At 39.3% G+C, this 12,369-nt stretch overlaps 1 protein-coding gene across 1 annotated transcript in view; it reads right to left on the bottom strand.

Moving 5' to 3' along the window:
- Positions 1-2,678: 2,678 nt before the first annotated feature.
- Positions 2,679-12,369, bottom strand: part of LRRC8C (leucine rich repeat containing 8 VRAC subunit C) — a gene marked incomplete at both ends in the record, with an annotated part of 28,033 nt that continues 18,342 nt past the window's right edge. Inside the window, one exon of the mRNA XM_084244364.1 lies at positions 2,679-4,952. Within this exon, the coding sequence (XP_084100490.1) occupies positions 2,679-4,952 (2,274 nt within the window). The remainder of the gene's footprint in view (positions 4,953-12,369) is intronic.

The following is a 12,369-nucleotide window of genomic DNA, read 5'->3' as shown; positions in this document are numbered from 1 at the left end:
TGGTGCTTTTATATTTACATAAGCAGTTTCTCATGAATCCTGTAGAGGTTGGAGAAAGAGAGCTAGTTGCTCCTTTTTAGCAAGAGCACTTGTAACACCAAAAGGGGTTCAGTAATATACCCCTTTTATACTGAGTGGATCAGTTAAAGGACTTTAGAAAAAAGTTAGCAGTTCATTTACCTGAGTTTCCCATTTAAAGGCTAAATAGTCATTGAATACTTTTCACTTAAGAATGTGAACAAAAACCTATGCTATTAAAAAGGGCCAGAGTCAGAAAATTTAGACTCAAGATGAAGTTTGGGACTCTTGAATTTTTATAAAATTGAATAGAAATATCTATGAATTTCCTTCCTTAGTTAAAACATAAGGTCATAGAACTATACTATGTGCTTACTGGATGTTACCTAAACTGAGGTCAAGGGTCAGCCTGCAAAATCATTAGGAAATCAAGTCAAATTCTTTTGGAATTTTGAGCAAATTGTTACAGGTGATAAAAATCTAATTATTTAGTGCTTCACTTCATTTGTGAACACATGAGATTATGAGTTAACATCAGATAAAGGCTATAGCATAAATATGATTTTTAACCTGAACAAATCCCTTGTGAAGGGTGATGTACAAAATAAATATAAATTTCATCCAGAAAAATAGCACACCCAGTGTTTTGCAAGTGGTTAGCTAAGCTTACTTATCAACAGGATGTTGTCATGCTCAGCATGGACAATTGGGTGTTTTGTTTGTTTCAACAGATAGGGCCTCATTTCTAATACAACACATTGTCCACAATTAGAATTCTGACAACATTGTGGAATTGAACATTTCATCTTGCAATAAATATAATCATGTTACTATTTTAAACATGTTTTCATGCCAGGTAGAAATAAATTAGTCATACAAAAATCACCATCCTCACCTTTAACATAGAGCAGACACAGTGAAGCACTTTGGTCTATATGACAAGATTATTGAGATGAAAAGCATCTCTTCCCCAAATCCTTCACCCCATGGAGGACACCAAGGAAAGCATGAGTGAGGTACGTATCTCTGTTGTAGTTCCTCTAATTGTGTTCTGTACGTGGCTGAGAGCAGCATCGAGCAAATTCCTCAGGATCCAGAAGCAAATTTTAAAAACGGCATGAAAACCCCAAATCATCTTCTCACTTTCTTTTACTGTTAAGCCACAAAACCTTAGATCAGACCTATGTCTGATCTGGGCATTTGGTACATAAGACAATTCCCACAATCAGTAGCATAGCTCTTGGATTGAGGGCACAAATAGTGTTTCCATTTTTCTGTTCTACACAGCTGAACAGTCATTGACAATTTTTGCCGAAGATTCACACTGTTGTTAGATTTTTTTAAGTACAAAGATCAATAGGAAGCTCTGCTGACATCAGGCAAAAGGTATTATGAAGTGACATCCACTGAGCAATGTATTCACACTTTCTAACTTTTAAAATAACAGAACTGTTTTAGATGAGATGCTTATTTTAAGCCAAAGAGAGCAGAGTGAGTTCCTGTGTTTGCATCGTTAACATTCACAGCAAGGGCAGGCTTGAAGGAGATCGATTAATATACATATATATATATACACATAAGTGTGTGTAAGTGGATTATTTTGTGCACTGGGTGGAATTTGAATAATTATCATGGCCACCCTCCCGAGGAAGGGAGAGGGCCTGATGGGGCACACCAGCTTTTTAGCAGACACTTTACAAAGCAGTGAAATTTTTCCATCTGATGTACCCGCGTATCAAGATATCAAAGATGATTAAATTACTCAAAAAACCAGACTTCTAATTCCATGATTTTAAATTTGATTATCTACTTAAATTAAAATAAATCTGGCTTCTCTAAGGTTGTTCATCGGCACTACATAGCAATATTGAGAGTAAAGGAGGGGAGCCTCTATTTACTTTTTCAATGATGTTTTTAAAATTCAGTTAAAAATATAAATCTGTAAATTATAAATAACTAATTCAAGCATGCCAGCCACAGAAGATATTGACTTCACCCACTTACAAAATCCTTGTCAAAGGATATTTTTAAGGGTCAGGTACATGAAATAAGATAATTTAGAGTTCTGTGATGGGGAGGAATTTAAAAAATAATAGGCTGCAACAATGCATTCATGTGAATTTACACTCTGGAGAATTTTCTGTAGAATGAGGGACTTGGTCAATTGAGAAAGCAGCTAGTATTAAAATAATAAAATAACCAGCACAGATACCTTGATACAGACATAACAAAAATAAAAACAAGGATCCTGTACAGGTGTAAACAAGCTAAAAATGATGTTGGCAAAATATCCTCATCTATTTAAAAAATACCAAAAGCATGCAACTTAAAATTCCCTCCCTCTTATAAGAATGAACTGAAAACAAAAACAAAAACACAACACGAAACAAAAAACTGAAAAACAGAAGGAACCATCTGTTAATGCCAGTAGAAAATGATAGATTAGGTTCCAAGAGAAATAAAACTTTAAAATATTAATATTGAAAAAATACAATTAAATTTTTATTAAAAATACATACTCCTTACTCATCTTTGTGTACAATATGTTTCGTGTGAAAAAGAAAAACATAAAATAAAATAGGAAAGGCATTAAGACTACCTAATTATTTATACTGTATTTGGTAGAAGCGTGGTTCAGTCAAACTTTAAACAAAAATAAGTTATTCTGTTTTCATTTGCTCCCGGATATCAGAAGGCAGAGTTTCAAACAGAGCGTCTTCAACGACTAGGCCAGCTCGCTTCAGAGCCCGGCAGTCTCCCAGTTCAGGAGGGAGGATTTCAAAGTGATTGCCTTTAACATCTAAGTAGGAAAGAAAGAGTAAATTTCCAATTTTCGGTGAAAGAATCGATAGGTTGTTTTTCCCAATCTTCAGAGTTTTCAGTTTCTTGCAGAAATAAAGTTCATCAGGAAGGCTCTCTACTTTGTTACAAGTGATGGAGAAATATTGTAAACTTTGTAGAACTCCGACTTCAGGTGGGATAAATCGAATGTCGTTGTAGGATAAGTCCAAGTAGCGGATTTTGTTGCATAGGAAGAGGTGAGAAGGCAGCACCTCTATCTTGTTGTGACTGAAGGACAGGCGCTCCAGACTGGTGAGCTTCTTTATATGCTCTGGGATGTAGGTGATACTGTTATGCCACAGTTTGAGCACTGTCAACTTTCTCAAGTGCTGGAAGCTAACAATTTCTTCGATCGACTTCAGATTGTTTTCCTTGAGGTCCAGCTCCTGCAGGCTGAGCAGGCTGAACACGGCGTGCGGGATGCGCTCCAGGTCACAGTGGACCAGCTCCAGCTCTGTCAGGTTGCTCATTTTCTTCAGGTTGTTGAGCATCACCAGCTTGGTTCCGTCGTTATGGATGCACATCTTCTGGAGGTGGCTGGAGACGTCCACCACCGCCTGGGGGATTTTGGAAACGTTACTTTTGATGGAGAGAATTTTAAGGCTTTTGAGATCCCTCAGAGACTCCAGGGTGACGTTCTTGGAAATATCGTGACTTAGAGAGCCAACCAGGTAGAGCTCTTCGAGATTCCGGAGTCCGTACATCCAGGGGGGCAGCTCCCTCATATCATCAAACTTGACGCTCAAGACCTTGAGGTTTTCCTTCAGGAAGGAGAGCGCCGCGCTGTGGATTTTGACCGAGCACTGGTGGAGAGAGAGCTCTTGGAGATTGTCTAGCTGTGCGATGGTGGCTGGTATCATCACGTTCTTAATGATTTCAAGTTTGAGCGACTGCAGCTCTGTGATTTCAAAAACTGTGTCTGGAAGGCCAGAGAGCATGATGAGAGGCAATTCCAGTCGGTTGTGGGCATTTGTCTGGAGCTTCTGCCTCAGCTTATCAGGTGTCCACTCATTGTTTAAGTTCAGCTGCTTTAACTTGTTTTCACTCACTTCCGACAGGAACACTGCAAATCTCTTGGAATACAGAGGGTCATACTGATCTATCATATGAAGCATAAAAGCAAAGTCATTTTTCACATCAGGAATATCATCAATTCCAGTCTCCTGCCGGACATACTCAAAAGAATATTCCCGTAGAGACCGATAGAACAGCCAGTATAAGGTATAAAGGCACGTCAACCCATAGATACTTACGAAGCACAGGTAGCAAAAGGAGAGTTTTGAGAATAAGTGTGCCATGGTATGATTGCAAGAAAAGTTTTTATATCCAGTCATGTCCTGAATGTCAACATTACAGTCCACGGTAAACTGGACTTTGGAAACCAGGGCGCTATTATATGCAATGATGATTAGGAATTTTATAACCTTCAGTACAGTCTGACGAACATACATAGCATATAGTATGTCACCTTCTTCCACGTGTATTCTGAACTTCTTCACCTTCTCAAATAAGGCCTTTGCTTGCTCACCTTCCTTTTTATCCAGAGCCCCTGCCGTGGATTTATCAACCACGAACTTCTCGGGAATTGACTTTAAAGACTGAGAGTTGACCAGGTTGCCCTCTGGACCAGACTGGATAATGTTGGACCTGCTTACATTGTTCTTCCTGTTGTCTTTTTCTTCGGAGTCCTCCCCGGACACTTCAGATAGAGCCCGCGTGGTCCAGGGAGAGTCGAAGCACTTCCCCAGGATTGAGATGAAATGTTCTATTTTGGAGCTGGAGCCAGGGAATTTGAACCAAAAGTTGCTGCAGAGCATGAAGACCAGAGTATGGATGAGGACCAGGTAAGGGAAGTACTTGGCATACCAGTGGAGGGCTCGCTCGTAACACATCTGGTTTATAAAACTGTACTGCTGAAGGTCTAAGTCTGTCTTCAGTCCTTTCATTTCCACAGTGACGGGGTTAGTGGGAGATGGTTTCGTGGGAGGCAGTGAGGTGGTACTGACAACTGCTTGAGAGACATTTGAGACAGAAGAGTGGTTCTGAGAAGGCTGAACTCTTTTCGGAAGGCAGATTATCTTGTCTTGCATGACCTGAAAGACAGAAATAATATCTTCAAATTATATTATTCCAAGAGCTTTCATAATATCATTAGTGTGAAGAAAGCAGCAATAACATCCAATAAAAGTCCATTTCCTTTGTCTGGAGAATGCAACATTCAATTCCAGCACCACAATTTTATTCTTAGCCCACATGTTGGAAAAATGAATTATCTGACTTTGTTCAGCACATCTAAGTTATGACATGAACCAGCAGTTTGGTTAGTACACAGAATAATTCACAATAAAATAAATATTTAAAGATCATTTGTGTATTTTAAAAACTTTGTATTTCTTCTCTCACTGGGCCTGGGAGAATCAGTCACTGGTCTAGGAAGCACATCCCCTTAGCAGACTCAATCTTGAATTGGACGGCTCCCACGGCTATGTGAGCTCATGTATGAGAAGTAAAGGACTGGAAGAAGGAAATATGGAAGAAATTCCTATAATTTCCCCTTTTCTTCCTACCCATTTCCTGGACTGCATACACAATGACTATGAATAGCTTCAGTGGGAATTTAAAACCATTCTTTTCAGAGAGAGAGGAAATAATACAGAATTATTCAATAGTTAATTATGTTTAAACCTGATGGCTTTTCAAAAAACATTCCTCTACTGATACTTCAATTGATTGGAAAAACAACAACAACAACAACAACAACAACAAAACATTAAGCCCTAAGCTAAGACAGCCCAGCAGTTTCATAAGATTGCAGTTTGGGTAAGAGAGAACGCATTCCCTTTGAAGACAAGGCAGTATAAGGGAGCCGATACAATGAACCAACATGGAGGAATCATCCACTGGAAGAAATCCCAGTGGGTAAAACTCTGAATAACAAACAGTTCAGTGGGGGACTACCAAACACAGGACTGCCAATGAGACATGTAGAATTAATAATGCAGGGAAAGTCTGTTTGTTCCCTAAATTGTCAAGTGGTTGGAAATCAATAGTGTTTAGTGACTCTGCAATAGCAAAGTATTAAGTGATTTTCTATCAGCAAAGTTCTTTATACTATTATAGAAGAGAAACTGAAATGTTTGCAAAGAGGATCGCTATAGTATGAGAAACTGGTGGCAGAGGAGGTACAGTACCCCAGACAGAAGTACAAGGTTTGACGATGGAACAGAGCATTCAACCCTTAGTAGGGTGCCCAATAACAGGAGACTACCAGCAAACAGTCATTCGGTGAATGGATCTAGAACTCACTGTCACTTGTCCTGCCAGGTCAGGCTGCATAGATCTGGGTAAAGATGGTGATTATAGTGATGATGGCAGCAAACCTGACTCTTGTAAAAATGTGCAATTGGCTCAATTCTCAATATATCAGTTATCAATCATTTAAATTGTCACCTTAACCTGATGAGTCAGGTACTCTTATATCCCAATTTCAGATTCACATTCACCACCTGGACCCAGCGCCCACATTTTATTTTATGAGTTGAAAGAATTCAACTCGACTTATCCAAAGCAACAAATTGCCTTACACAAATGACTCATGAAAAAGTTTACTTCTTTCCATAGCCTATGCAGATGACAAAAGAATGAGGTTGGGGGAGAGAGGAAGTTTAACTCTAATATTTATAAAAGTGAAGTCATGAATGATAAAGCAGGGGTCAACCACCTACTGTATAAAACAAAAGAAGGCAGGGAAGAGTGGTAAATGTGATCACGTTCAGAGGTGTTTGGGCTACAGTGGTGTGAGATTGAGCACTGCTCCTCAAACATTTGTACCGCTTACCTGTACCAGAGAAAAAAGATGGAGCACACCTCCTCAATATGTATATATCTATTTATAGTTAAATCCATAAAGTACTGTCAACCCCTATGAAAGATGTTAGACCAGTTTAATTCCTTCCCCTTTAAATTTCAAATAAATATAAATCAAAGTTTTTACGTATCAGTGGAGTTTCCCTCCTATTTCTTCTGGGTCCAAACCCCAGGTGTAGAAAACAGTAGCAGAAAGTCTAGACAAATGCCTAGCTTTCTCAAAGGAAAGTAAAAGAGAAACCAATATGAATTCAGTGTTTGGGGTTATGTTGGGGCTGTTTTCTCATTCCTGGTCTCATCTGATGCTCCAACAATCTGTGGAGGAGGGGTAGGAGGAGGGCTAGAGACCAGCAGGGAACAAGCTTCCCTGAGCACATTCTCCGAGAGTGACACCTCTGAGTTAATATGTTAATATGACATTTTAAATGGTGTGGTGCAAATAGAGAACTGTGCGAAAGCAAGATCAGTTAGAAGATAAAAAGACACCTACTTAAGTGCTAAATCCTGCCAAGCAACCTGCTATTGTCCCCTCGCCCAGACTTCCCTAAGGCCTGCTCCTGCTGGTGGAAGATGACAGCCCTCTGGAGCCTGGCTGCTGACTAGGGTTTCAGGCTGTATGCTGTGCCAGGGTGCCCAGCAAAGGGACAAACGTGGGCTGGAATCCTGCATGTGCTCCCCATGCTCCGTGACCCTGGGGCTTTGTCACACAGCGAGGATGCCTTTTCCCATTCTGCACAAAGGCTCGCGGCTGACCGTATTGCTTGTTTCAGAGGTAGACCATATTCCCCCGAGTCTACAGAAGAAGAAACCACCTGAGGTTCAGAGAACTTTGTGCTCAAGTTCACAAATCTAGGAAGTGGCAGAGCAGGCTGCTGCTCTTCCACCACACACAGTTTTCCCCCAGCTTCTGCCGGGAAGGTTTTGTAGAGAACCTCCCCCTGCAGGAATGTACCACAGATGATCTTCAGAAGTTTCCATCAGCCTCCCGATGCCACATTTCTTTCAATCTTCAATCTATATATATATTTTTAAAAGTGCCTGCCTAAATCCCAGGATGGGAAAGACAGTGAACTATATTCCAAAAGATACAAATTACTTAGAAATGAGCACAGTGTAGAGAAAATACTGAGATTTGGTCACTGAGAAACAGAGATGCTTATGCTGTTGAGGGAACATATCATAGGAAGACTCGGCAGGGGACAGAGAAGTTTGAGGAGTGAAAGTCACTGAGGATGTGGTGTCAGGTTGTCTAGTCCAGGACAATGACGAGGAACAGACTAGGTTGGAAGTCTATAAACAGTAAACACTAGGAAGATTTAAACAGTAAAATGGTTACAGGAGACAGGAAGGAAGTTATACTCTATTTTTAATAGAAACAGTAATTCTGCACACTGCAACGTTGAAAAGAGGCGAAGAGCCAACATGCTGAAAGATCTAGTAAAAAAGAGAAATAAGATAAAAAATAAGGCAGCCAGCCTTCCTTAAAAAAGGGTTAAGAGAGTTTTTGCAAATAGTAGTAGCGTAAGGTCTTCAAGGTTTTGTTTGACTTTTCTTGCTCTTTATGAGATGTTTACCTAATTAAACCTGTACCTTGCTTCTGTTTACCTACCCAGTAACTGAAAGACTAGAGGGCAAAACTAGCCTCAAAGAAATGCTACACAACAAATTTCATAGGGATAATCACAGGGAGGCTGCTGCGCAGGCCTAAGGAAAAGTGCTGGGGGGTGGCGGTCCACAGACACTAAGGCTCAAAGCATCACCACAGCTCATGCACACGTCCCCACTAGGGGAATTCTATCATTTTCTTCGAAGTGCAATCTTCAGACTGTCTTTGCAGAAAAGGGCTTGACAATAGAACTACAGGGTGTGTTTGTATAGAGGGGGAGGGAGAAAATAAGAGGAGAGAAATGGAGCAGGGGTAGAAAACTATTTAAAAAGCAAGATGAACAAGAGAATTTGATTAAAATAGAGCAAGCTGCAAAAGTTACTGTCCAAGATGCTGGTCCAAGAATATATGTATATTTTTTTTGTGGGACCCTCGCCAGTGGCTGGGGATCAAACTGGCGCTGCAGAAGCTGCGGGCAGCCTCACAACCCAGCGCTCAACCACTGCGCCACCAGGGGAGGCCCTGGTCCAAGAATATTCTTAATGAAATCATCTTTGTTAAGGAAAATCTCTACTAGCTTGGGAGAGAAAACAAGTCACTGAGAGTCGAGGACAGTGAAGCCAGGCAGCAAACTACAGCTCAAGTCCTGCCCCAAACTGGTATAAAGAGGCTTGGAGGCTGGAGGTGGTGAGCCAGCAGAGCAGAGCAGCTGAAATCAAAGAAAACTGGTCAGACAATATGGTAGGAAGGATAGAGCATAAACTATTTATTTTCACTTCTAGAGGGACATACCTTCCAAGTCTTCCCAAACCTTCAATAAAATCTGACACACACACACCTGTTATGAATGGATTTTGGAGGCAATCATAGCAAAAAGGGGCCAAAGTTCATGTTTGGACGAAAGTTGTACAGACAGGGTTTTGTATGGGATGGTTTCCATAGAAACAGAAATTCTAATCAGAAGGATCTAGTCCTTCCACAAATCTGTCAGAACCTGGAAAGGGGTATGGACTGGAGTTTGACCCAATAGCTTCTAAATCTTAGGGAGCAGCTGACATCTAGGTGTATAAAATGTTTTTCAAGCCATCATAGTTAAAGTTCTGGGAGAAATAGTTCCATGACTATGATTATATCTAGGTAATATTTATGGAAAGGAAGTTTAAGGGTTGCAGGGATTGGAAAAATGGACTCAATAAAATTTGCATTCATGAGTTCTCATTTGCAAATCATCCTGGGGGGGGGACTCAGTTTCCATAATTTTAAGGTCAATGACATAAATGACTTCTTTGCTTTTGCTTTCTGTAAGGGTATAGAGGGTGTGTTTTCTAGAGAAACAAAGCAAACCCTCAAGCTTCTTTAAAAAAGGGGAAACAATCACCAAACAATGCCTAAAATGTCCACATCTAGGAAAAAAAATCAAATTTCTAAATTTATGTAAAATTTCCTGTCAGTGAAGAAATGCATTTTTGAATGGAATATATAGATAATTTATCACTTTTTGAAATCCTTGCATGGCCAATGCACCCTAAGGGCCTTTTAATATTAGTAACTTTACCTATTTTACATTTTTAATGTCCATGGCAGCACCTTTGATTGTGTGTTATCTCTTTGGTGATGGTTATGCGATTCTCAGTCTTTTTTACATCACAGTGATGTGAAAATAGGAAAAGCAGAACCCCCTTGGGGTAACGAGCTGAGAAAATATCACACTTGTATGAGTGAAAGACTAACTGAGGTTAGAATGAGACCACTTAATGAGATTTTGCAACAACAAAATAGGATAGTTCACTGGGTAGTTAACGCATGCTTGGAAAGGAGTAAAGACACCTAAAAACTTTATATGTTCTAAGAAATTATAAATTCTCTATTAGAGAAATATAGTCTTCCTAATGAGTTGAGGTAGGATGAGAAAAACATGTGAAAAGTATTATCTATATGACAGAGGCAGAAATAAAGAGGGAAAGATATACATAAAAGTAAAAAAAAATAGAAATAAATTAAAATATCAGAATATAAAATAGTGGTAAATAATCAAATGAATGAACAAAGTAATGTCATGAATTAAATTCACTTATAAAAAGAAAGAGGTAATTAGTTTGAATTAAAAAAAAAATCTGTGAAACAGACGCCTAAAAAATGAATCCAAATCCAAAGGCACAAAATAAAGATTAAAGAATGATTTTAAAAATACAGGAAAAGTTGATGAAACAGCAATAATAATAGGTAACATTTAATCCAACTTGAAGAATGTGGTTTTTATCAAAGCAAAGTAAATATCTGGGTTTTCAAACACGCATTCTTGAAACTATCACCACAAACAGGGTACCGAAGAATCTCAACACCCCAAGGAATTCCCTTGTGCTGAACCTTGCAGTGAACTTCTGGCAGCTGCTGATCTATCTCTGTCTCTATCTGTTTTCTGTCCTATGTCATCTTTTGAGATTAGTTTAATAGAAAGATTACTAAATGCACATGATCCTGGGGATGTTCTTCATAAATTAGAGCACATCCACCCTATGTGATTCTGTGGTCCTTAGAATAAAGTAGATCTCTGTGTGCCAATGTGTTATCTTTAAGACATATGAGAGTGAAAAATTCAAGGTGCAAGAACATTATACATATTATGATCACATGGGTTACATGCCATATAAATGTACATGTACAGACCTAGATCAAGAAGAGTATACACCAGACTCATCAGGGCTTGACAAGGAATGCATATGGAGGACTCTATCTTCTGCATTAAAAGGTACTTTTTTTTTTAAAGAAGAGGGCTACAGGCCAGAGTCACGGGGGCTGGGATGAGAAGATTCACCAGGGATAGTGGGGAGCAGAACAGGTAGATGGACCGAAACACATGGTTGAGGGGAGCAGTGGCCGAGCCCAGAAAGGTCTCTGCCGTGCCATGTGGGCTGCTCTCCAGCTGGCCGGGGATCGAACCCGAGCCACAAAGGCCACGGACAGTCTCACAGTGCTGCGGCGCTCAACGCCCTCCGCCACCAGGGAGGCCTAAAAGGTACTTTTTAAAAAAATATAAAATAGTCATAACTAGCAATGTCCATTGGGACATTGATAAAATAAAATACAGTATAAAATACTCCTGGGAAGGCAAAATTAAATGTGAACATGTGGAAATACCAAGGAGAGAAATAACACCATCGAGATGTCAGTCCTTCTTAAAATATAAATATAATGTAATGCCAATAAGAATAGCACCAATGGTTTATTTTCTCTGGAGGTGGTCAGGCTGATTATACATTTCAATCACTCTAATCACTGATTAGGTTGTCTGTGCAAGACCTGGAAGGGCTTATTCTCATTAACCTAATACATTTGACATCTAGTCATTAATCCAAAATGGCTGACTCTTCCCAAGGGCACATGCAGAATTCTTCAGCACTTACCTTCTCCATGTCTTACACCATCCCTGTTGAGGTCACTTACCTCTCTGGTATGTAATAACTAAGCTGGTCCTTATATATGTTGCTTTATCTCTATTATTCAAGCACTTTATCTAATTAAGTAATTCTATTTTGACCTCAGCTGGTCTCTCATTCACACAAATGTGATATTTTTAAAGCACTTTAATAACATTAAGTACATTTCCTATTTCCCATCCCACCTCTGCTGAACAGGAAACTATATTTTTAATAATGGAGGTTACCTATAATTTCTTTTTAAAAAAACAGTATCCTTATTCACCTTTCTAGCATGTTTTAACTGCTCACTCCATTTTCTTGTTGCAAAACCTTGTTTTAACATTCTTTTGAAATGCACACTATTAGAAATAATCTGTGGTTGTGATTATTTATGTATTTATTAGAGCAGTATAAAATACTCCTGGAAAGGCAAAATTAAATGTGAACATGTGGAAATACCAAGGAGAGAAATAATCAACACCATCTAGATGTCAGTCCCTCTTAAAATATAAATATAATGTTATGCTCACTGTTTTCTTAGATCCTCTATCTACCTCTGGGTCCATTTTCCTTTTGGTTGCAGTAAGTCCCTTTGTAATTCTAAGAAGGGTCTATGGA

The sequence above is a fragment of the Talpa europaea genome (assembly GCF_964194135.1).
Source record: "Talpa europaea genome assembly, chromosome: 9".
Classification (NCBI taxonomy): domain Eukaryota; kingdom Metazoa; phylum Chordata; class Mammalia; order Eulipotyphla; family Talpidae; genus Talpa; species Talpa europaea.
Note: the sequence above shows the minus strand (reverse complement) of the source record. Positions and strands in the feature narration are given on the sequence as shown.